The sequence below is a fragment of the Dendrobates tinctorius genome, unplaced genomic scaffold (genome assembly GCF_039654945.1).
Source record: "Dendrobates tinctorius isolate UK_male_01 unplaced genomic scaffold, ASM3965494v1 ptg000209l, whole genome shotgun sequence".
Taxonomy (NCBI): domain Eukaryota; kingdom Metazoa; phylum Chordata; class Amphibia; order Anura; family Dendrobatidae; genus Dendrobates; species Dendrobates tinctorius.
This window is the reverse complement of record NW_027361876.1, coordinates 7,362,687-7,389,354: the sequence shown is the minus strand read 5'-3', so window position 1 is coordinate 7,389,354 and position 26,668 is coordinate 7,362,687. Positions and strand designations below refer to the sequence as shown.

Sequence of the window (26,668 nt, the reverse complement as noted above, 5' to 3'; positions counted from 1 at the left end):
GGACCAGAAAAACACTTTTTTAGTAACAAATGTAACAAAACTGGAAATTACTTAAATAAATATTTCAAAGCGAGATGAAGCAGAGATGAATACCTCTAAGGAACAAAAAGTTCTGTGGCTAGAAATGCTACAAAAATAACAAAAGGTTATTAAATAGAGTTCTAATAATTATAAATGGGTGCATTTGCAAATAGAGCTTATTAAAACAAGCAACTTTGCAATTTACCTTTAATTAAAAATCTTTTTTGTTCTCAAAAATGATTTTGTTGCCAAGGTAACTAGCCACTTCTGCAGTCTATCAGAGGTAGCTGGTTTCCTAGGCAAGGAACGCAGCATTAAATCAGGTTCTTTGCTGTAGTTCTTGGAAACACTGCTCTGAATATGGCAAGATCAATGGATCCAGCAGAATATATTGCTCCTGCACTCCTCCCATGCCGCAGAGGCAAACCTGCATATAGCTGCAGCATGGGGGAGCATCCAGGTGTAAGCTACTGATCCAAACTGCTAATCAACAATAGACGCAAACAGGAAGCCAAAAGGCAGAGTAATGATTGCCTTCCTGGGAAAAAAAAAAAAAGAGAAAATGAGAATAAACCTTTAAAATAGAGTCAACACGTAAAAGAGTCGCATTTAGAGCTTCCGCAACTCAACTGTAGTAATGGATACAACCTTTGGATGGTGTGGCACAGTTACTGGGAAAAAGCGTAGTTTGAATGACGTAAACACCCCTTAAAGGGATTCTCTAAGAGTGCAGTAAAATAGACTCAGTCATGTTATTTAAACAGATGCTCATCTTCGTCATGTGTCAGGATGGACCCGTGTCTCAACTGACAGAGGAGCTGTATCGTAAACATACATTCTTGTAGCTGCTGGAGAAGTCTGTGACATGAGACCAAGTAAATCATCTCCTCCACTGACTGAGTACGGAGAACTGAAGCTCATTTGTTCGCAGTCAGATGAGGAAAAGATTTATTTTTTCTCCTGTCACTAGCTTCTCTGGCAGCTCCCTTTATGTGTGCTTATGATACAGCTTCTGTCAGTTGGCACAATCTTCGTAGCAGTGTTTCTTTAGACTGCAGGAAATCCTGATAAGTGACTAGGACAAATTGCCATTTGAATGTGATGGGGGCCATTTTATTACATTTTTGGAGAATCATTTAAAGCCGCCTTTTTGAGCTAGGACGAGGCTGGCTATACTGTTCCATCATTGGCTTTATGCACTCACCTTAATTTGCCCCTCAAGTGCTTCTGCATTTTGTTCTAGGTTGAGATGCTTTTCCTTGTACTCTTTGAGAGTTTGTTCCAGCTGTGTACAGTGATCCTGCTTTTCTTGTAATTTTGCAGTCACTTGCTCAAGCTGAGCATTAACTTTATTCAATTCCTACTTAGAAAAGAAGAGGCTCAATAGAAAAATACAGCACAAAAGAACAACAATCCAGAACACGTACACACATACAATGTGTTAGGCGTCGGATTCCTGGCACTGCACAGCGGGAATCCAGAGCCAGACATCCTGCGGTCTCCCATTCTCCTCCAACCGCTCGGACTCCTGCTCAGCAATCTCGGCGAACCAGGCATTCCCCGCAGACTCGTTCTGTGAGCCTGGATGTTGCTGCCACCTCTGGTGCAGCAATGATAACGCAACCTGCTTTGCAGGGAACTGCTCTAGAGGCTAAGTCCTTGCGCCGTGCGACTGGGCATGCCCGCAACTTGTCCTCTCAGTGGAGAGCAGGGGTCACATGTGAAGGTCCTATGTCGGATCTGATTGGTCCTTCCTATAGTACTGGAAGGTCCCGGAAGCGCATGGCTATAAAAAGCCTGCATGGCGGCTCGGCCATGCGCTAGTGTAGCATATTATGCTGTGTGTATGGTGATGGATGCATGGACTGGTGGTCTGACTTATTATGAAACCCCTTCCCTCGGATATTACGAATGGTGACAGTATGTTGGGTTAGTCAGCTCCAGATTGAGGCAGGCTACACGCCACTGAGCCTTCCTCACCTACACTAGCGTCCGTCGGTGCCCGGCTCCTCCGGCATCGTCGCTTAGCGGCTTCAGTTACGGCCGCGCTGCAGTAGTAGCAGCTTTTGGTGTTCGCGGCTGCGACGCCACACGCCGGCTGACCTGTGCAGCTAACAGGTTCAGCCTTTACGTCTAGTTCATACTTTGGCGTCTCTGTGACTAAACAGAGTCCGCTCTCAGGCTCTCGGGTGACGTTAACCCGAGCGCTGTATCGCACTTCTAGCGTATCTGCCATTGTCCAGCAGCGGTCTTGTCATCTACCGCACGGTGGACCCCGGGCGGCGAACGCGCCTTCCATTATTTATATCTGGTGCGTTCCGCCGACCCTAACACAATGTACATTATAGTTCCCGGTTTCATGGTTAGTGACATTAAAGCAATGCTTACCTGTTGCTTGTCTTGCAATGCATTTTGAGCTGTATCCAAATGATTTTGCAAGTCAACCCTCTGTGCAGTCTTCGCAGCTTCAGCAGATAACAAAAGCTCAGTTTTTGCTTTGATCTAAAATTTAGTGAACATAGACCAATCTTACAAATTTTATCAATTAAGAAAAAGAATAGTTATACAAAAAGCCAATTGTCCTAAGATACAAAATAGCTGCCCATCTTCTAGCACCTGCAATGATATCCTTGAAATATTGGCACAGAAAAAGTAGTCAGCACGGTGGCTCAGTGGTTAGAGCTGTTGCTTTGCAGCGCTGGGGTCTAGGTTAAAATCCCACCTAGGACAAATGCAAGGAGATATGGTCCGAAAAATACGGTACAAAGACGCACTTTTTTCCCCAAAAATTTTTGGGGAAAATGGGGGTGCGTCTTATAGTTGGAATATACTTACAAAATACAATGGCAGCGGTCCCGGTCCGACGTTGCAGGGCGATGCAGCCTCCCTTCCCAGGCTGGTGCGGCGGGGTTCCGAGAACTGAATCTGAGCTTGCACCGCCCCCAGGGGCCATTTTCCCGGAAGCCACCGCATTGCAGCACATTAAGATCTCGGCGACGAGATCTCATTGCCGAGATCTCGATCTGAGCATGCGCTACCTCCTGCGGCCATTTTCCCGGAGGCCACCTCATCGCAGCAATGGATCTGCGGGTGCCTCCGGGCTTCCACAAAACCCTTGCAGAGCCCCGCCGCACCACAGAGCATCACTGCCGCACCAGTTGCAAAATGCTGGCAGAGCCCCACCGCCATACCTGTCACAAAATACCAGTGGAACCACCGGGACCCGAGCACCACCGCCGTACCAGCCTGGGATGGGATTTACCAGAAGCCACCGCATCAGCCTGGATCGCCGAACAACCCGTGACCACTCCTCCACCTGTGTAGATTCCCTCCCGGTAAGCTGAATTCAGTCTATAAGATGGATCCCCATTTGATACATTATTTTTTTTCCAATATTTTCTTTCTGAAAATTTGGTGTGCGTCTTATGGTCCGGTTCGCCTTATAGTCCGAAAAATACGGTATGTTTCTTCCCGTGTTTGAGTGGGTTTCCTCCGTGTGCTCTAGTTTCCTCCCATACTTCAAAGACATACTGATAGGGCATTTAGAGCTCCGATGGGGTCAGTGCCTATAATGTTTGTAAAGTACTGTGGAATTAACAACGCTATATAAACGAGTAAAATAAATGAATAAAAAGTAATGTCATACCATTAACAGACCCTCCAGTTTTAATCATCATGTTTACAGACCCATTTAGGTGTTGTAAAAATAACTACAGCGATCTCCAACATTAAAAAGGAAACCTGTGGCCAGATTATTCCCATATCAAGAAGGGCCAGCATCTGTAAGCTCCATGTGACAGCATTAACGCTGCTATAAATACTCCCCAATGCATTCTCCATATAACAAAAAAAAAAAACATTATTACATTCTCCTACAGGAAGGTTCAGACCGGTGGGAGTTGCTGGTCTAAATTAGGCGCCTCCTCTCTTCTTGCTTCATATGGACGATGGGCTCATCCACAAAGTGTCCCCGGCATCGTGCTTCCGCATAAGCATAGTTCTCTGCCCTGCCTACGCGGCAGTGCTCTTTAGCCTTTCCCCGCATATGCGAATTGCAGTACTTTGCTCTGACCCCAGCAGGTCAAAGAAGTACGTCTATGCAGGAGCATGACAGAGGACGTAGAACATGTCCTCCACACGAAGCAAGAGAGGAGGCGTCAGATCAAAAACAACAATGCCCATTGGACCGGACCTCCCCCGTAGGAAAGTATAACAAAAGCTATTTTTTGCCTTCTGGAGAGCGCATTGGTGACATATAGACAATATTCTAGTATGCTGTAACAGGGGTCTTACAGGTACTTTCCCTGCTTTATATGGGAAAAACCTGGTGACAGGTTCCCTTGACAGCTAAAAAAAAGGAAACACTCAACACGTGTGCAAATTATCAATCCCCACGGATTCTTATACAGAAGACATGTAAAAAAAAATTGAAATTGGCCTGGGGAATTTACACTTTTAAATAGACCTTCTAATTTTAATGCGAAGCAGCAATATACAGTGGATTGTGAAAGTATTCACCCCCTGGCATTTTTTGTGCTTTGCTACCTCACAACCTGGAATTTCACTTTTTTTAGGGTTTGCATCAGTTCATGTAAAGAACATGCCTACAACTGTGAACATTTGGTTTTCTTTTCATTGTGAAGCAAACAACAAATAGCACAAAATAAATGAAAAATTCAATGTGCATAACTATTCTCTCCCCCCTAAAGTCAATACTTTGTAGAGCCTCCTTTTGAAACAATTACAGCTGTAAGTCACTTTGGTGAAGTCTCTATTAGCGTTCTGTGAAGGGTTAATACTAAAATCAGAGCTTAAGTTTCACTTCTCCATTTCTCTGTAGGTTTCGTTTCTTAACTTTTGTTGCTGCAAGATAAATTTTTATAATTGGCATGGGCTGTCATGAAACCAGACTGTTCTCATCAGGTACAAAGATAAGGGAGGCGGGAGTGTAAAACTCTGAAGAATATGCCATTATACTACTTTCTACGCTATTTAGGTATGGACATATATGTAGTTTCCGGTTTTCTTGCAATATTATTGGCTTACAAAGTGAAATGATGCTATTGGTACTTGAGAACCTTGCATAAATAAGCAAAAGATTATAAAAGATGTGACTAAAATAAAGGGGCTTAGTGATCTGCCTCGATCCTCCCGTACAGAGACCCCCGTCTTCGTGTGGTCATTTGAGTTGCTAGCAACACTGGAATAATTTGGAAATCACTGGCTCAACCGTGAAGGGTTAATTTAGCCCTCTCAAAATAGCTACCTCGACAGTTCCACATCTTGCTACTGGTATTTTTGCCCATTCCTCAAGGCAAAACGACTCCAGTTCCTTCAAGTTAGATGGTTTCCTCTTGTGAACAGCAATCTTCAAGTCTGACCACAGACTATCAATTGGATTATGGTCTGGGCCTTGACTAGGGCACTCCAAAACATTTACACGTTTCCCCTTAAACCACTCGAGTGTTGCTTTAGCAGTATGCTGTGGGTCATTGTCTTGTTGAAAGGTGAACCTCCATCCCAGTTTCAAATCACTGACAGACTAAAACAGGTTTTGCTCATAAATATCCATGTATATCACACCATCCATCTTCCCCTCGACTCAAACCATTTTCCCTTCCCTGCTGACGACAAACACCCCCACAGCATGATGCTACTAACACCATCGCTTATTGTGGTCATATGGACAAATACTCCAGTCTCTGCTTGAGAACTCTGCAGCTCCTTCAGGGTTATCTTTGGTCTTCATGTTGGCTCTCTGATTAATGCCCTCCTTGCATGGGCTGAGAGTTTGGGTGGGTGGCCTTTTCTCTTGGCAGGTTTGCTGTGGTACCATGTTCTTTTCATTTGATGATAATGGATTTGATGGTGCTCTGGGGGATCACAAGAGATTGGGATTTTTTTTTTTTTTTTTATTACCCTACCCTGACTTGTACTTAACAACTTTGTCCCTGACTTCTTTGGTGATCTCCTTGGTCTTCACGGTGGTGTTTGGTTAGTGGTGCCTCTTGTTTAATGGTGTTGTAGCCTCCGTGACCTTTCAGAAAAGGTGGGTATAATGTATACTGGCAGACCATGTGACACTTAGACTGCACACAGGTGGACTCCCTTTCACTAATCATGTGACTTAAGATAATTGCTTGCACCAGAAATTTTTAAAGCGAACCTGTCAGCAGTTTTGGCCGCTATAAGACACAGCCACTGCCTTTCAGGGCTTATCTACAACATTCTATAATGCTGTATATAAGCCCCTGGTCCGACCTTAAAAAGAAAAATAAGTTTTAGTGTCACAGGTCTGCGTCCGGCGCCTCCCATCTTTTTGTGATGCTGCCCTCCTGCTTGCTTCATGGTCCCCGGCATCGCGCTCCTGCACAGGTGTACTGACCTGCCCTGTTGAGAGCAAAGTAAAGTACTGCAGTGTGCAGGCGCTGGGTCTCTCTGACATTTCCCGGCACCCACGCACTGCAGTACTCTACTCTGCCCTCAACAGGACAGATAAAGTACACCTGCACAGGAGCGCGATGCTGGGGAGGCATGAAGCAACAGGAGGGCGGCATTGCAAGAAGATGGGAGGTGCCGGACCTGCGACACCCATCGGATTGGACCACACCAGACCTCCTCCATGCACATGCCAATTTTTAGTTATTTGATCCCATAAATTTAATTTATGCCTATATTTTTTCGCTTCACCAACTAAGGCTAGTTTCACACTTGCGTTAGGAGGAGCAGCGCCCCGCCGCCGTGCAGCTCCGCCCGGCCACCGTGCAGCTGTGCCCTCTGCCACTCCCCCTCCGGTCAACTCCTCCTATGGTCGCATGATGCTGCATGCGACCTGCGCACCCTATCGTTAGCATTGGGTACGCAGGCCGTGCACTGGTATGATTTTAAGGGGCGGCCGTACGCTGCGCCTCCTAACGCAAGTGTGAAACTAGCCTAAGGCCTGTTTCACACTTCAGTTGTTTGCCGTCAGTTGAAATCCGCCTAAGTGTGAAAAAACGGATCCGTTTCCGCTATGTAACAAACGGATGCACCAGATCCATTTTGTGGACGGATCCGCCGGGGTATGAAATTTAAGGGAACAGAACTCTGGGAAAAAAGGAGAAAGAGAGTTTTTTGCCGCTTCCAGAACACCGTTTAGGGTTAGAATGCATCAAAGGAAAAATCTTCCGGGCATGCGCTGTTTAAAATAGCGGTCTGCCGCTGGAAAAAAAATGTTCCTTTGTCCGTCTACTCCAGCCGCTGGACGCTAAAATTCAAACTGATCCGTCAAAAAACGAATGCAACGGACGACCATCAGTCAGAATCAGCGGCTAATGCAAGTCTATGGGAAAAAAAAAGGATCCGCCAAAAAAAATGGACAGCACCTTTTCCCACATATCATGCTTCAAACAAAGATAACAAATGTAAATTTTGGGTGAAGAATCAACAAGTGGGACACAATTGTGAAGTTGAATGAAATTTATTGGTTATTTTAAATTTTTGTGGAAATTCAAAACTGAAAAGTGGGGTGTGCAATATTATTCGGCCCCTTTAACTTAATACTTTGTTGCGCCACCTTTTGCTGCGATTACAGCTGCAAGTCGCTTGGGGTATGTCTCTATCAGTTTTGTACATCGAGAGACTGAAATTCTTGCCCATTCTTCCTTGGCAAACAGCTCGAGCTCAGTGAGGTTTGTGGAGATCGTTTGTGAACAGCAATTTTCAGCTCTTTCCACAGATTCTCGATTGGATTCAGGTCTGGACTTTGACTTGGCCATTCTAACACCTGGATACATTTATTTGTGAACCATTCCATTGTAGATTTTGCTTTATGTTTGGAATCATTGTCTTGTTGGAAGACAAATCTCTGTCCCAGTCTCAGGTCTTTTGCAGACTCCAACAGGTTTTCTTCAAGAATGGTCCTGTATTTGGCTCTATTCATCTTCCTATCAATTTTAACCATCTTCCCTGTCCCTGCTGAAGAAAAGCAGGCCCAAACCATGATGCTGCCACCACCATGTTTGACAGGGGTGGATGGTGTGTTCAGGGTGATGAGCTGTGTTGCCTTTACGCCAAACATATTGTTTGGCATTGTTGCCAAAAAGTTCAACTTTGGTTTAATCTGACCAGAGCATCTTCTTCCACATGTTTGTTGTGTCTCCCAGGTGGTTTGTTGCAAACTTTAAACGACACTTTTTATGGATATCTTTGAAAAATGGCTTTCTTCTTACCACTCTTCCATAAAGGCCAGATTTGTGCAGTATACGACTGATTGTTGTCCTATGGACAGACTGTCCCACCTCAGCTGTAGATCTCTGCAGTTCATCCAGAGTGATCATGGGCCTCTTGGCTGCATCTCTGACCAGTCTTCTCTTTGTTTGAGATGAAAGTTTAGAGGGACGGCCGGGTCTTGGTAGATTTGCAGTGGTATGATACTCCTTCCATTTCAATATGATCGCATGCACAGTGCTCCTTGGGATGTTTAAAGTTTTGGAAATCATTTTGTATCCAAATCCGGCTTTAAACTTCTCCACAACAGTATCACGGACCTGCCTGTTGTGTTCCTTGGTCATCATGATTATCTCTGTGCTTCAAACAGAACCCTGAGACTATCACAGAGCAGGTGCATTTATATGGAGACTTGGTTACACACAGGTGAATTATATTTATCATCATTAGTCATTTAGGACAACATTCGATCATTCAGAGATCCACAATGAACTTCTGGAGTGAGTTTGCAGCACTGAAAGTAAAGGGGCCAAATAATATTGCACGCCCCACTTTTCAGTTTTTGCATTTCCAAAAAAATTTAAAATGACCAATAAATTTCATTCAACTTCACAATTGTTATAAATATATGTATATACCAATGGCGCTAAAGCGTACAACCACAGAACACAAAGCAGCAAGTAATAAGACAACACACCACTCAAGTTGTCTCCATAAAATAATAATAATAAATAAACCTAATAGAAACTTGCGCAAATTAAATGTGTCTTGGTTAAATAAAGATATCTTATGAAGAAATCTATTACCTTTACTGAAGCTAAAAACTGGCGAGGCAGGGAAAAAGGTCTTCAGAATGCAGGGTGGATTTCCAGGTCCTTTCCCAATAATACTCCCCGACACAGGTATATAAAAAGTTACTGGAGCTAAAAGGTGCTACCTCCTAGCATGCCGCCGTCCCGGCCGGTGACTGGCGCGCAGCTGGAGGTGTATATCGGCAGGCTGTAAGAGTACCAGCCGCCGCTTGCAAAAGCAGGCCTGCAAGGTCCGAAAAAGCTGAAGGACCTTGCGTGACGTCACATTGCTTTCTGGCCCCATCAGCGCCCCATAGGGCTTTCTTGCCTGTCACGTGATCTATCACGTGACTGTGACGTCACGCAAGGTCCTTCAGCTTTTTCGGACCTTGCAGGCCTGCTTTTGCAAGCGGCGGCTGGTACTCTTACAGCCTGCCGATATACACCTCCAGCTGCGCGCCAGTCACCGGCCGGGACGGCGGCATGCTAGGAGGTAGCACCTTTTAGCTCCAGTAACTTTTTATATACCTGTGTCGGGGAGTATTATTGGGAAAGGACCTGGAAATCCACCCTGCATTCTGAAGACCTTTTTCCCTGCCTTGCCAGTTTTTAGCTTCAGTAAAGGTAATAGATTTCTTCATAAGATATCTTTATTTAACCAAGACACATTTAATTAGCGCAAGTTTCTATTAGGTTTATTTATTATTATAACTTCACAATTGTGTTCCACTTGTTGTTGATTCTTCACCAAAAATTTACATTTGGTATCTTTATGTTTGAAGCATGATATGTGGGAAAAGGTTGAAAAGTTACAGGGGGCCGAATACTTTCGCAAGGCACTGTAAATCAAACACAGATCGGATTACAAAAATATTTAAACACAGGTTGTAATGTAACAAAATAGGTAAATTCGTATCAATTGGTTTTACAAGGTGGTATTTTTTGAGGCGACTTGTAGACTTTATTAATGCTATTTTTAGGTCAATACCATGTTTTATTTAATTTGGAAGCAGACATAACCAAAACCAGCAGTTCTGGCATTTTTTGCTTTATGCCCCCTACCGTGTGACCACCTGTGGATCAAATGTGCAGAAAAGTTTTAGCCTGCACCAAAAGGTCTGCAACAAAGTGTGGGCACTGCAAATGTATGGGGTTTTACAGAAAATCACACACTGTACAAAAAAAAAAAAATATCCTGCATGACGAATTCTCAATAAAAATCAATGGCGGTTACCCCAATCTGACTTTTAAATAATGTGAGTGAATAATGTGGTCAGAAAAACTTAAAAAAAAAAAAAAAAAAAGCTATTTTATATCTTAGCACATGGTGCTCTGAATGATCGACATGCTGAAGTGGGGAAGCCTCTTTTTTCCGCCCAGAATAAAAACGACTGAGAGCAAAACGGTCTAAAAGAAGGACATGATAAAAATCCCAAATATTTTCTCTAACATTATAAGCAAGTGCTGCTTATTATTAGTACTAATGTGACATTTCCTGAGATTATGTTCTGAGAAGTTTCCTATGGAAATAAGGAGAAAGCGGTTCTACAGTATAAGAATAAGGATAAAGCACCCCTTTAGAATAAGTAAAACATCACAGAATGCCAACACGTACCTGCAGATCCAGCTGCACCATTTTTTCTTTGCTTTCATTTAATTGACTGGTCAGTTCTCCAATGGTGGTCTCCAGCGATAAGACACGGTCTTGGGCAGCTCGCAGCTGAGATTTCTGTTCCTGCACTTGCTCATGCAAATCTTCCTGAGCTTGTTTGTGACTTTCTGATTGGTTCTTTAATTTCTCTGTTAGTTGTGTTAACTACAGGAGAAAACAATGCCAAAGTCTACATATAATGTACGACGAAAAATCATTGATGACCAGCTCAATGAGCCCTATGGCATAGGTAGCTATACATATGTATCACAGCTTGGGTAGGGGATTTAGCTTTATAGTCACCTACTGACATTAGACACCTGTATACTTAAAGGGGGGTTTCCATTTACATTTTTTATTACATTTATCGACTTTCCCTTGTTTAAAATAACAAACAAATGTATTTACCAACCCCTGCTCCAGGAATGCCTCTCCGCCGCTGCTGCAGATGATTGTTTACAACCTGCAGTGGTGTTGTCATGACTACAGCGCACGTGGTCATTGCCACCAATAACTGGGCTCACCAGCTCAAAGTGCAATGATTGGCTGCAGGGTACATGCGCTATAAAAAAATGATTAACAAAAATCCCCTTTGCTTTATCATATGATCACGTCATACCTGTTCCTGTAAAGTGTGGTTCTTTTCTTGGAGCTGGTTGAGGACAGCAGTTTCTCCTTCACCAGATTCAATTTTGGCACAAAGATCTTCCCTCTCTTTCTCAAGGACTGAAATATTTTTTTTGCTTTTCTCCAACAAGGCCTCAAGGTTTTGAATTTTTTGGTCTTTGTCCCCAATCTGCCGTAATACTTGTTCAAGGTCACTCTGAAAAAAAAAAAAAATTACTTATTTGGAAATCAAATAATAAAAAAAATACAAAGGACTAGGCTTTCATCACTCCTTGTAGCCAAACATTCCAAATAGTATAGACCTGAGTGTAACACAGGGTAGTATATTCAGCTGATAGATGTATAAGGGGAAATTCATGTTTTGTACATCCACATTTATGCACGGATTGAACAGAATTGCCAGCAATGTTTTTTAGTGGGGGGTTTTCAAGTCCCATCCACACGCTCTAAAGTCACAGATTTCACAGTCTGTGGTATGTTCATGATTCAAGCCGATTTTGAGCTGAAAATCTTTAGAAAAATTATCTTTGAATGGCGCGAGTCCAAATCTATGTGCCAACTCCTTCAAAGCACAAATTTCTGCTCCATATTTTCTTGAAAGCTCACAGATTTGCCTACAGTGCCATACCCTACCTAGACTTTTCCCAATACATGCAAATTCCTGACTACTACTGACTAGTAGAAGCATATGAAAGCCTATATATTTTTAGTTTCTTGGCTTGATCATTTCATAAGGTCAAAATATCAAACAGGACATGGCAAAAAGAATCCAATCAGAGACACTGTCGTGCGGGCGGTCACCAGCTTGGACGGGGCCTTTCCGAGGAGGATCCGAAGCTTGCGGCAGGGACTAGGGGGCAGCTGAGACAGCGAGCCTGTTACCCTATAACTTGAAGCCGGACCAGGGGAATGTCAGTAAGCTGGTGGGCTTAAAGGCACGGACGGGACAGGGACTGTCCAGAAGAGCAGTGATTGCTGGAAAGGGATTGTCCAGAAGAGCAGTGATTGCTGAAAAGGGATAGGGATTGTCCAGAAGAGCAGTGATTGCTGGAAAGGGATTGTCCAGAAGAGCAGTGATTGCTGAAAAGGGATAGGGATTGTCCAGAAGAGCAGTGATTGCTGAAAAGGGATAGGGATTGTCCAGAAGAGCAGTGATTGCTGGAAAGGGATTGTCCATTAGAGCAGTGCTTGCTGAAAAGGGACAAGGATTGTCCAGAAGAGCAGAGATTGCCAGAAGCGAGGCAGTGATTGCCAAAAGCGAGGCAGGGATTGCCAGAAAGAACAGAGGTTGCCAGGAAGGCGGGGAAAGTTTAAGAAATGTCACTCTGTATATACTGTGCCGAATTTGTGTTGGATACCCTACTGCTAAGTAAAGTTGAACTCATGGGAAAGAACCTTGTCTCTGGAATGGTTTGTGGAGCTCGTGGATACAGAGCTGGAGTGACAGAAGCTGAGGGGGACTCTGACAATAAACGTGAGTGTACTTTTGCGCACGCTGCTCATGCTGCAGAAGGGACATAATATTTCATCTCTGGGGCGCCAGGGTGTGGGAACACTACAGCTCAATGCCACAACGACCACCCTGGCCACCTTACAGCTGCACCCATAAAAACATAGTGTTACAGAGTGGACATTCACATGTATATACAAGGTTGACGTGAATCTCCCAGAACAGGAGCCATTCTAGTAAATTGGAATGCTCCAGCGATGAAAACGTAGGTATAAAACGTCACTTTTATTGCAATGATTTAAAAAAATGGTGTATGACATATCACAGAGGTTAGGGCAGACCGACCTGTTTTGGTGTTCAAGCATTAATCATTGTAAACTTCTAAAATGACAGATATGCATTTATATTCATCATCAGAACAAGTAACCCATGTATATTTATATATATTTATATCAACAAATGGTAAAACTATCCCAATTAAAGCACACACCCTTGGGAAGATAAAGGGTCAAAAACACATGCACACTGTAGTGTAAGTTCAAGTGTAATATTCATCATGGAGTCCTAGTTGGCAATTTAAAAATCCAAACGATTTTCTATCAAGAATCTTTCTTTTGAGGTCCCCACCCCTTATAGGCTGGTGGACCTTTTCTATGCCAAGAAAGTGTCTGGAAACCGCTGACATATTGATCGATGTTGTACTGGCCGCATCGGACATGTGTCTCTTGATGCGGTTTTTCAGGGGTCCTACCATACAACCAACATACTGTATTTTACATATACAACATTCGACCAATCATACTTGGATGAGGAACTCCACCTTATTAATGCCACTTCCGTCACCCCTAGTTAGAGTAATAGATTTGCCTGATCTATACTTACACCAAACTAAACTTAAATCCAAAGACTTGTTACACTCGTTTAAAGAAAACAGACGATATCCTTACAGAAGGCACACTACTCCCTCTCCCAGACTTACAAAATAAATTTCCAAAACGACATTAATTTTCTGCATTACAATAGGCTCCAAAAAGCCGTCTGATTTGGAATCCAGTTTGTAAATACAATCTGAAAACTAACGACTTTTGAATCACTAATAACCCAACATAAACAACCTAAAGGAACCCTAGCAAAATTATATCAGAGTCTTCTTACAGACCCAGTACCTATTAAGCGGGCCTACATTTCAGCATGGGAGAAAGAACTTGAAATTAAATTACAGGACTGGGAAGTTGAAAATATATACAAAAACCCGTTCGGCCCATCTAGATGTGTAAGAGTCCAAGAAAACTCGTATAAGATCATTGTAAGATGATATAATACCCCAGTGTCGCTGCACACATGGTACCCCAACGTTTCCCCAACCTGCTGGAGGTGCAATAAAGAGAATGGGACATTATTACATATTTGGAGGTTATACGGCAAAATATAACCGTTTTGGGATAATGTTCTGAAGATTATAACTAAACTTTGCAGACTACCAAAACCCCCCCAACCACGTCTCATCTTTTTAAACTGGTCTAGCGAAACGTCTAAGATCAATCATAATTCACTGCTTCTATATTTAATAGCAGCAGCCAAATTGATAATACCTGCGAAATGGCGATCCCAGAACCGCCCAAGTGTTCCTGAGTGGATCCAAAAAGTAGACCAACTCTATTATAGTGAAGAAGTTGGAGCTACTCACTTCTCAAATGATAAATTCAAGGTAATTTGGGCGCCGTGGGTTTCATATAGAGAGTCAGTTGAATATTTAAAGGCTACAAACCAACAATCCGAGATGAAAAACTAGTGAGGGACACGTCTACACCCTACAAAACTCAGCATGCCACGACCAGACGATACTACTCTCTCCTGAGGCGTATAGAAATATAAGCCATCAACCGCCAATACCATTATCCACCCCTATAGTAGGCACTACCTCTAGTTCCTACCCCTTCCCCCCCTATACCTTCCTCTCTCTCTCTTTCCCTATATGTCTATCTATATAATTGTTTTAAATCTTGTTATCTAGATATGTAAGCATTGGTCAATTGGCCAACTTGAAAAAGTAACAGAAAAATATTGGCAAATTGCTTTGGAAAGAGGTTATAAGATGTATAACTCAACATATTGTACCATGTAATTTGCTGTGTTTCACCGAAAGATATTGTTATAGTTACTTCTTGTTTATATACCGTATTTTTCGGACCATAAGACACACTTTTTTCCCCAAAAATTTTGTGGGAAAGTGGGGGGTGCATCTTATGGTCGCAATATACTCACTTGTGACCATGGCTGGTGCGGGGCTCTGTGGTGTGGTGGTGGCGGGCTGTGCTCCGAAGCAGGGGCAGCGACTCTCTGTGCTCCGTGGGGGACTCTGCCGGCATTTCCTCAAAGCCCGGAGGCCCCCGCACATCCGTTGCTGCCATGTTGCAGAGATTTGAATCTCGTCTCCTGAGATCTCGGGACGAGATCTGAACCTGAGCATGCGCCGTCCCCGGACCGGAGGCCATCTTCCCGACGTCCATGTTCCCGGAGGCCACCGCAACATGGCAGCAATGGATATGTGGGGACCTCAGGCTTTGAGGAAATGCTGGCAGAGCCGCTGCTCCTGCATCGAAGCTGCTGCCCCTGCACCGAAGCACAGCCCACCGCCACCACCACCACACAGCTGCCCCAGCACAATCAACCTGCCCCAGCACAACCAACCTGCCCCAGCACAGCCCACCTGCCCCAGCACAGCCCACCTGCCCCAGCACAGCCCACCTGCCCCAGCACAGAGCCGCCACCGCACCAGCCTGGACCACTGAATGACCCCTGTGACCACTCCTCCACCTGTGCCTGATGGTAAGCTGAAATCGGACTGTAACACAGACCCCCATTTGACACATTATTATTTTTTTCCCTATTTTCCTTCTGAAACTTTGGGGTGCGTCTTATGCTACTTTCAGACTAGCGTTACCAGGCGCAGCGCTCGGCCGCCGCTAAGCTCCGTCCCCGGCAGCGCCCCCTCCGGTCAGCTCCTCCTATGGTCGCATGACGCTGCATGCGATCAGCGTACCCTATATTTAGCGTTGGGTACGCTGGCCGTGCGCTGGTATGTTTTTGCTGGCACATGCGCCCTTTTTGCACTGCGCTGACGTGCGCCAAACGCACCTTGTTGCATTTTTGTAAAATCTCTTTCTCTTAGCCTCTAATTGGGGGACACAGAACCATGGGTGTTATGCTGCTGTCCACTAGGAGGCGACACTATGCATAATCTGAAAAAGATTAACTTTGGCTCCTCCTCTGCAGTATACACCTCTGGACGGCGTCAGCCTTCTCCAGTTTTGTGCAAAAGCATTAGGAGGAACGTAACCAAATAACATAACCATGCCTGTAAGAAGGCTACTATGTACGAGCTCAAAGAACAATATGAGAACTCAACCGTAAACAATGGCCCATAAGGGCAACAGGGTGGGAGCTGTGTCCCCCAATTAGAGGCTAAGAGAAAGAGATTTTACGGTGAGTACACAAAAATCTCCTTTACTCTGTCGCCTCATTGGGGGACACAGAACCATGGGACGTCCCAAAGCAGTCCCTGGGTGGGAAGCAATGGACGAATAATGTGCTAGCAGGTCCCTAAATTTGGGGCACTGCCGCCTGCAGAACCCAGGCTCGCATCCGCTGAGGACTGGGTATGAACACTGTAGTGTTTTGTAAACGTGTGTAGGCTAGTCCAAGTGGCAGCCTTACACACTTGTTGTGCCGAAGCCTGATGCCGAATGGCCCAGGAGGCCCCTACTGCCCGTGTAGAGTGTGCCGTGATACCGGCCGGAAGAGGGGAACTGTTAAGTCGGTAGGCCTCATGTATGGTGGACTTGATCCACCTGGCAAGGGTAGCCTTGGAAGCTGGCAGTCCTTTGCGACTACCTTCTGGAAGAATGAAGAGGGAATCAGACTTCCGGAAAGGTGCAGTCCTGGACACGTAAATCCGCAATGCTCTGACGAGGTCAAGCATATGCAGAGCCTTCTCCACTCTATGAACCGGAACCGGGCAAAGGGATGGCAGTGAAATCTCCTCATTGAGGTGAAAGTTGGACACAACCTTCGGAAGGAAGGATGGTACCGTGCGGAGAACCACCTTGTCCTGGTGAAAGGCTAGGAAAGGCCGTCTGCAGGAAAGTGCTGACAATTCCGACACTCTGCGTAACGAGGTGATCACCACTAGAAAAACCACTTTCTGAGACAGAATGGAGAGTGGAACTCCTCTAAGAGGTTCGAAGGGTGGAGCTTGCAATGCTGTCAGGACCAGATTGAGGTCCCACGTATCCAGCGGACGTTTGTAGGGAGGAACCAATCGACAAACTCCCTGGATGAAAGTCCTTACTTGCGGTTTAATAGCAATGCGCTTTTGAAAAAGGACTGAAAGCGCCGACACCTGACTCTTAAGCGAGCCCAAGGATAGCTTGGCGTCTAGGCCCGATTGAAGAAAACCTAGTACCTTCGGGAGGGAATAAGGGAGTGGGACTTGTCCATGAGATTCGCACCAAGAAAAGAAAGCTCTCCAGGTACGATAATAGATCTTGGCGGAGGCAGGCTTCCTTGCCCTGATCATAGTTGCAATGACTGCCGGTGAAAAACCTGCCTGGGTTAGAATCCAGGTTTCAAGGGCCATGCCGTCAAATTGAGAGCCCCTGAATTCTGATGGAAGAACGGACCTTGAGACAGAAGGTCGTGACGGTCGGGTAGACGCCAGGGGACGTCTGCTGTAAGTTGAACGATGTCGGCGTACCATGTACGTCTGGGCCAGTCTGGCGCGATGAGGATGGTTGGAACTCCCTCTTGCTTGATCTTCCTCACGAACCTGGAGATTAGGGGGAGGGGTAGAAAAATGTACAGGAGTAGGAACTGGGACCAGTCCTGGACCAGGGCATCTGCTCCGAGCGACCGCGGGTCGTGTGTCCTGGCCATGAAATTGGGGACCTTGGTATTGAGATGGGATGCCATTAGGTCCACCTCCGGGGCTCCCCAGCGTTGACAGATCTGGTAAAAAATCTCGGGATGGAGAGACCACTCCCCCGAGTCCATTCCTTGTCTGCTGAGGAAGTCGGCTTCCCAATTTTCTACACCCGGAATGTGGACTGCAGAAAGTACCGACCTCGTGTCTTCCGCCCAGCGGAGGATATGCGCCACTTCTCTCATCGCCTGGGCGCTGCGGGTCCCGCCTTGGTGGTTCACGTATGCCACAGCCGTGGCATTGTCCGACTGTATCCGTATGTGCGAGGCTGCAAGCAAGTAATGAAAGGCTCTCAGTGCCAAGAGGATGGCCCTGATTTCCAGAATATTGATGGGCAATGTCACTTCCCTCGGTGACCACTTGCCTTGTGCCCTGTGATGTAGGTGCACCGCCCCCCAGTCTGTCAGGCTTGCATCGGTAGTCAGGATCTTCCATTGTCTTGAGAGAAAGGGCTTCCCTCGTGTAAGCGAGGTTGGTTTGAGCCACCAATGCAGGGACCTCCTGGTTGACGACGTCAACCTGAACTCCCTGTCGAGGGAGAAGGGATTCCTGTCCCAAGATCTGAGTATGGCTAGTTGAAGGACCCCGAGGTGAAACTGGGCAAATGGCACTGCCTCTATTGCTGCTGCCTTCCGGCCGAGGACTCTCATGGCAAACCGGAGAGATCGAGGAGGACTGCGAAGGAGTGTGCGAACTCCCAGACGGATGGCCAGTGTCTTGTCCTTGGGAAGGAGCACCAGGCCCCTGGAGGTGTTGAATAACATTCCCAGGAATGTTAGAGTCTGACTTGGGATAGTCGACGATTTCTGTAGGTTGACTAGCCATCCCAGGCGACTCAGTGTGTCTATTGTGATTGAGACACTGACCTTGCAGTCTTTGAAAGTGGGAGACTTGATGTGGAGGTCGTCCAGGTACGGGATAACTAGAATGCCTCTTGAGTGCAGAACGTCCATTGTGGCCGCCATGACTTTGGTGAACGTTCTTGGAGCCGTGGCGAGTCCGAACGGAAGGGCGACAAACTGGTAGTGGTTTTGGTTGACCGCGAACCTGAGAAACCTTTGGTGGGCGGGAGCAATTGATATGTGCAGATACGCATCCTGTATGGCTATGGAGGCAAGGTATTCTCCCTGCTCCATGGATGCAATGATGGACCGGAGGGACTCCATGCGGAAATGACGGACCCGTACGTAATTGTTGAGCTGTTTTAGGTCCAGTATGGGTCGGACGCTGCCTCCTTTCTTGGGGACTACGAACAGATTTGAGTAGAACCCTCGGAATCTCTCGTTCGCGGGAACCGTCACCACAACTCCTGCTTGAAGGAGAGAGGAGACCGCTGGTGGAAAGCACGAGCCTTGTCTGGTGGTGTTGGAGGAATAGAAAGGAAGAACTGGTTCGGTGGAGCGGAAGTGAACTCTATCTTGTATCCGGAAGACACTATATCCCTGACCCACCTGTCTTCTGTAATAGGCAGCCAGACTTGCTGGAAGAGTAAAAGTCGGCCGCCTACTGGTGGGGTGTCTTCCAGAGTTCGTGAGTCATGATGAACCGAAGTTCTGAGGTTTTCCTCCCTTGGGTTTCGCTTGGCCTGCTTTCGACTGCCAAGACCTGTCCGGTCGCTGCTGCGTCCGTGGGTTGTCCCTGCGTGGAGAGTGGTTACGGTTTTGCGCTAGGCGCGAGACGGACCAGCCCGAGGAATTCCGAAAGGATCGGAATCGCGTCTGGTTTCTTCGTTTAAACGTGCGTTTCGGGTTTTAATTGAGGGAGAGAGGTACTCTTACCCCCAGTGGCATTGGTTATCATTGTGTCCAACTTTTCGCCGAAAAGTCTTCCAGTAAGATACGGAAGTCGCGTGAGGGACTTCTTTGAGGCCGCATCCGCTTTCCATTCTTGCAGCCAGAGGATGCGTCGGATCGTGATGGCGTTTGATGCTATTCCCGCTACACCTCTTGCGGAATCCAGGGCTGCATGAAGCATGTAGTCTGCTACCACTGCTATCTGGACCGCTTGGTCCGAGAGCTCGGGATTTGAAGCTTGAAGACCCTCCTGTAGTTTTTTGGCCCAAGCCAGGATGGCCTTGGCCGCCCAAATTGAAGCAAACGCAGGGCCCAGAGAGGCGCCTGCCGCTTCGAAAATAGAACGAGCCATGCGTTCTACTTGCCGGTCTGCTGCGTCCCTGAGCGTTGAGCTATCTGTCAGAGAAAGTAAGGTCTGCGCTGCTAGCCTAGAAACCGGGGGGTCCACTTCAGGTGTATCTGTCCATTGTTTGGTGTCTGTCTGTGGGAAGGGGTACTTCGCTTCCAAATATTTGCGATTAGCAAATTTTTCCTCAGGCTGCGCAAACTGTTTGGTAAGTATTTTCTCAAACTCATGGTGATTAGGGAAGACCTTAGGTGGTTTCTGAACAATTTCGAAGCAAATCCTATGTTCTGGGACTTCCGGGGCCGACTCTGGAATTTTTAGCACCCAATGGCAGAGATTATGTCCTCAACTAGCGCTGTATTGCTAGGGGGAGAAGGTACCACGGACCTCTCCGTTTCGTTATCTGAGTCGGAGTCACAGATGCCCTCCGAATCCTGTGCCTCGCTAAGGTGATCCCTGGAGGGCGACCTGGGGCGGGGGTCTTCTGTGGTGGTGGATCTCTGTGGTAAATTGCACTGTCTGTCTGTGACAGGGGACTGCCTAGGAGACCTGGAATGACGCTGTCTCTCCCTGGGGGGGGGGACGACTCAAGTGATCGAGACCTGGGGGCCAAGGAAGGAGCCATGTCGGGAGTCTCGCTGGAGACCCACTTTTCTTCATCTGTTCCTGACGAAAAAAAAAAAAAAAGAGAACGGAAAAAAAGGTGTGCCTCCTTGCGACACTAAGCAAAAACTGGAGAAGGCTGACGCCGTCCAGGGGTGTATACTGCAGAGGAGGAGCCAAAGTTAATCTTTTTCAGATTATGCATAGTGTCGCCTCCTAGTGGACAGCAGCATAACACCAATGGTTCTGTGTCCCCCAATGAGGCGACAGAGTAATACGGTATTCATACCATGTACTGCTAGTGTTCTAACACTTTCAAAAAAACTGAATAAAAAGATGTTTAAAAACAAAACAACATTCGGCTAAATACATAACCCCAGTGGTGCTACAGTTGATAAAATGTCTAATAGAAAACTGTTCGACTGTAACATTAGATGAAGATATTTAACCTTTGGTGACATGACTGCATAAAATACATTGCAAATGTCCACATTTCTAAAAACCTTTCAAAAGAGAGTCAAGTATTTCCTCAATTTTCTACAGGCTTTGAAAAAAAAGACAGGGGGATAAAACAGGCTTGTGTGGATGTGGATATTTTTTCAATAAATCTGATATTATTGTTCAATACCTCCGACAGCTTTTTATCCTGGTAACGCATGGGAAGATATTATTTAACGATGCTTACAATGTCATAATATTCCGGACTATATAGTGTCGAAAAAGTAATGATGTGTTTGTTATTCTTGTCGTTATTCCTGTTGGCAGTATTTTTCCCAGTTTGTCACTTAACAGATTGTCCCTGTCTATTCCTGCGACTATTGAATTTGCTCTGTCCAATGTCTATTTTTTCTCTCATGTAACCTTGATATCACTTTATTACGCTCTGCAGAAAAAATGCTAATTGAAGGGCAATTCCTCTTGGCTTGGATGACTTCTCCTACTGGAATATTTTGTGTGTGGAGGATGGGTTACTTGTTCTAATGATACTCAAGTGCATGTCTGTTGTTTAGAAGTTTACCATGGCTAAGGCTTGAACGCCAAAACGCGTTGGTCTGCCCTAAACTCTGTAATATGTCATACACAGTTTTTTTAAATCACTGTAATAAAAGTCAAGTTTTATATTTACCTTTTCACCGCTAGAGCATTCTTATTTTCTGCATTTTCCTTGACCTGCACCCTAAAAAAATTAAGCTGGGTGTATATACCAAAAAAGGAAACTGCACATGAAGTAGGAATAGATCTTACACATACCAGCATTATGGTAATAAGAATCACAAAGCATAACAAGAGATTATTTGGACTTTGACAAATCAACAATTCTTCAGCTTTACTGCAGCCTGTAATCCTGTGTTTTACTAACATGTCTATATATCAGGGGAAAGAAGGTGCAAATTAATAGCGTGAATGAGGAAATGCTGCACTAAAATCACACTACAAAATTAAGTTTTGGTTCTTTTTGGGTTTTCATCAAGCAAGTACAATGGGTAAACTGACGCCTGCAGTAACAGAAGCTGGGGTGCACACTAGTGGAAAACACTTTTGGATGACTTTTTATTCCATGCGGTGCGCTCTTGACAGGAGAGGACATTTACCTGGGCTTCTCGCAGTTTGGATGTAGTGGTTTGCTGCAGAGTATGCTGTTCCTGATGTTGCTGTCGGATTTTCTCCAACTGATGCTGCAGATCAGCTGATGTAGAAGCCTGTTCTTTAACCTGAAAAACAAACATTCACATTTTAATTCTTCTAGATCCAACATCTTTTTAAGTACATTTTTTTTTCTCCAAATTCCACTATTTGAAATGCTTTAATCTAGGCATATTCCTCGTAATGTTAAGAACAGGTAAGGCTAGCCAGAAAAGTAATATTGAGTTTTACATTCTGCAGGCTTAGCGTAGGAAGTTGGTGTACTGAAGACATTTTAAAGGGATGTCCAGGTTTAGCATAAAAGTATGGAGATACTCGTGTGACTGAAGTCTTGTGAATCCTCACAGTGTGTGCATTTAGGGTTCTCAGTGATGGGGCGGTCATATGACCGCTAGTATGAGCTATGCATACTTATGGCCACATTCCGACTAAACGAGCGCGGCCTCGCTCAATTCACTTGTATTGAGCGAGGCTGTGCATGTCTCGTCAGAATGTGGCCGAGAGTATGTATACTGCATACCTGTAGTAACATGACCATACCCTTTCATGTCAAACATGGACAACCCCTTTAAGTCCTTAGGACAAGTAACGCACGTTTCAAAGATATTTAAAAAAAAAAACAAAAAAAAAAACAAACAAACAATTTTTAAATGTCATTGTAAAGGAAGGAGTAAGCATAAGGAGTAGTGATGAGCGAGTATACTCGTTACTCAAGATTTCATGAGTATGCTCGGGTGATCTCCAAGTATTTGGATGTGCTCGGAGCTTTAGTTTCTGTCGCCGTAGCGGCATGATTTGCAACTGCTAGACAGCCTGAATACATGTGGAGGTTGCCTGTTTGTTAAGACATCCCCACGTGTATTCAGACTGTCTAGCAGCCACAAATTATGCAGCTACGGCGACAGAAACTAAAGCTCCCAGCACATCCAAATACTCGGGAGATCACCCGAGCATGCTCAGGAAACCTCGAGTAACAAGTACTCTCGCTTATCACTAATAAGGAGAAAATACAGCTCTTGTTTTCATCTGCATTTTCCTTCCTTTTTAATTCCCTTCATGTCACAGCCAGTTTTGGCCTTGACCAACCATTTTTTCCCACTTATTTATTATTTATTTTTTTTTATAATTTCTTTGGCAACCTGTTTAAGGATCTAATATTTTACATATGTGAAAGTATCTAATAAGAATATAATAAGAATCTAATAAGTGAAGTTGGGAACTGACTGGTAACCGTGGCACAGGACTTATAAATACACTCATGGTGGAATATATGTTGCCTGGAACATAAACCAGTTTACACAAGGTGAAAGGTTCAGACCTTCAGAGACTGGCAGTAGCTAGAAATATAAGTGCAGAGCAAACATTCAGACCTGCTCCTCTGAACGTGAAAGCTTCAGCTGCAAATCTGCCACCTGCTGCTCCTTGTCCATCAGTTTCTCCGCGGACAGCTGTCTCTGCTCTTTCAGCCTCCCGTGTGCTTCCCCTAGCTGCCGCTCTGTCTCCAGTAATTTGCTGTGGAGCTAAAAACACAAAGTTGACGGCCAGGTACTCTCTATCGATCTCCCATACAACATGCCCCAGTACCATTACAAACATGTATAGCTTTTTCCCGATTTCATTAATTTAAAAAAAAAATAAAAAAGTAGTTTTGCATTGCTATTTTCTGAGATCTGTACATTTTTTTATATTACCATCAATGGAGCGGTGTTGGGACTTTTTATGTAATCAGCTAGTATTTTTATATATATACTGTGGTGTAGTGACCACTGTGTCCGCTAGGGGGCGCTGTGTGGGTGTCCCAGGACGGGTATACAGTCATATCCAGTGTGGTAGCAGGAGTAGGGTGCTAGAGGACCGTTATGTATCCCAAGGTGGGTGGCCTTGGGATGAAGGCTTGATTATGTGCTGATCAGCAGAGCTACTGCTGATGTTCTGTTCCAATGTGTTAGGGAGAAGCCTTCAGGTGATTGGTGAGACGGGTGGGATCAATCACCTACAAATCCACCCAGGGGCGGGTGTCTAAAACGCCCATAATGAATAGTATGAGTGAATGGTTGTAGGACCCGCGATGAGGTCATAGCCATGTGATCGGGTGGGAGTGGCTACGGACCATATAAGGTGACCAGGGTAGGTCACATGAGTGAATGCTTGGACCCGGTTGGTCCGTATGGAAGGTCTCATCAGACCGACTGCCAGAAAGATGTGTCTGCCTTCCTGAGTGCACGTGGGGATGCTGTGTATCATGACTGCATGTGTCTGAGAGTTCCCAGGAGAGGGAATGAACGTCAGGACTGAGAAGCAGCTATGAGGTAAACAGGGGAAATAACTGTGAGGCTAGAGAGCCTGCGTACCGGACACAACAAAGCCTGTGTGACCATAGGGTTAACAGAGCGGAGCTCTGTCATGGACATTATGCTGTTTTGATATGAACTTTCTGTTGCTGTTGATGGTTTATGCTGCATAATAAACCGAATGGACTGAGTTAAGTTGAGAAACCTGTGCCGGACCTGATTTATAGGCTGCCTAGCGAGTATCCCCTACATTAATGACAAGCGCTACCTTACAATACACATACTATGCTTTGTTTCGTAATGCATGTTTTAGCGTTATTGAGGTAAGAAAAAAACTGCAATTTGGTGTTTCACTTTCCTTCTCATAACAGCATTTACTAATCAGCTTAATTTTTTATTTTGATAGGTCGGACTCAGCGATACCAAATATGTTTATTTTTTACATTTCTTTATTGCTGGGGCAGTATGGTGGCTCAGTGGTTAGAACTGCAGCCCTGCAGCACTGGGGTCCTGGGTTCAAATCCCACCAAGGACAACATCTGCAAGGAGTTTGCATCTTTTGGTGGGACCTGCCGACTATCTATTGTATATGGAAATTCTTCCTTACTGTCAGATCCTATGGCGCTATATAAAAATAGATTTATTATTGCTAACTGGGAAAAGGAGTGATTTTCTCCAATTTTAATAATTTTTTAAAAACTTAATTTTCCAATTTTTTTACTTTGTTAGTACCCTTAGGTGACTTGAACCTGGGATCATTTGATCGCTTGTACTATATACTACAAAAATCCAAAGGTATTGCTGTATATAGTGAAAATCGCAGTCTACTATGAAGCCCATCACAGGCTGGATATGAAGATTGGCACATGGGCCTTCGGTCCCTCAACTGTGTTGAGGGGAAAGGGGCTGAAGGGAAGACTAATTTAAGAGGTATCAGTTTGTTTCTAAATTGAATTGTACAGATTATGTGTAACATTACATGTGGAAAAAGTTCTGAATTTAATTCTTCTTGGGATGATTTTTTTTATCATGACAAAAGCCTGGCATATTAACATTTGTGTGTAGACTTTTATATCCACTGTATACAACGTTATTAGTTTATTTTAAAGTGACAGAAAATCATTAGACCGCCTGTGTATTACAGAGTATCTACATATTAGTGCTTTAATTCACTTGATCATCTTTTAAAAGATAGCTATACAGGATCTGGGTAGCTATAGAGTTGTACTACTGGAACATGTGAACTCACATTAACAATACAAAAGTTAATGTGAAACCGTTATCTTCTCACATAGAAGCGGTGCAGGTCGCACAGAGTGCGCTTACATTCTAAATTTGTGAAAAGAAAAGGGGGAGACAGGGCGCTTCCAATGCGTAGGTCTGTATGGAAAGTAGATGAGTGCACAGCAAGTGTTAGGCTCACCTGATAGGGTTGTGAGAGTCACAACACCTATAATCGCATAAAACAGCTGCAGCAGTCTGCACGAGGTCCAAGGACTTGGTACAAAGAGAAGGCTGGTAGTGCAATAAGAGACTGCGCTGCTGTGGTAGAATTCAAGGTATCTTTATTGCCAACGCGTTTCCTGAGCCAGTCCCAGCTCACTTCATCAGGGCATGTTTACAGAAGATCATTGCAGGGGTATATATACAAAAAAAAAAAAAAAAAAGGGGAGGCACCAAGAATAGTGGGGTGACACGTCAGCATGGATACATATACATGAATCATACAAAACAATAAAACTTTATTACAACCATATTAAAAATGATGTTTAAAATGCCATAAAAAGAGTGTTAGCATAAAAAACGTGATTAAAAAATAAAAAGACACGGGGGGGATCACGAGATTAAAAAATGGCTCTCGAGTCCTAGGGTGGATTAGAACTTGCCTCAGAGGATATAACTCATGGTATTAGTCCACTATGCTACATGTGAAACTGGAAAGTAAGGAGAAAATGGTTAAAATCATGTATAAATAGCTAAAACTAGTCTCAAATATCTTTTTTCTAGGTGGAGAAAAGAGAAGAACAACAAGAAGAAACTCTCTGGAATAGGTGATATAAAAATGGTTAAAAATTGAGTGTTGAGACTTAATAATAATAAAAAAAATATATATATATATTTTTGAAGACTAATTAATGAAAATAATTACCTAATGTCTAGGTCCATAATTAAAATGAAAAAAAAAAATAAAAAAAAATTTTTTTCTATAAAAAACGAAGATAAGGATAAACTCAAATCTATTGAGCCCAATGGTCTTAATAT

General features: G+C 44.5%; 1 protein-coding gene across 3 annotated transcripts in view; it reads right to left on the bottom strand.

Annotated features, from left to right (window-relative positions):
* EEA1 (early endosome antigen 1) overlaps positions 1 to 26,668 on the bottom strand; it is a 278,411-nt gene that overhangs the window by 81,200 nt on the left and 170,543 nt on the right. For all 3 annotated transcript variants that reach the window (XM_073554267.1, XM_073554268.1, XM_073554269.1), the window contains 6 exons: positions 23,486 to 23,635; positions 22,064 to 22,183; positions 11,291 to 11,494; positions 10,636 to 10,836; positions 2,410 to 2,523; positions 1,226 to 1,381 (listed from right to left, as the gene is read on the bottom strand). In XM_073554267.1, the coding sequence (XP_073410368.1) occupies positions 1,226 to 1,381; positions 2,410 to 2,523; positions 10,636 to 10,836; positions 11,291 to 11,494; positions 22,064 to 22,183; positions 23,486 to 23,635 (945 nt within the window). The remainder of the gene's footprint in view (positions 1 to 1,225; positions 1,382 to 2,409; positions 2,524 to 10,635; positions 10,837 to 11,290; positions 11,495 to 22,063; positions 22,184 to 23,485; positions 23,636 to 26,668) is intronic.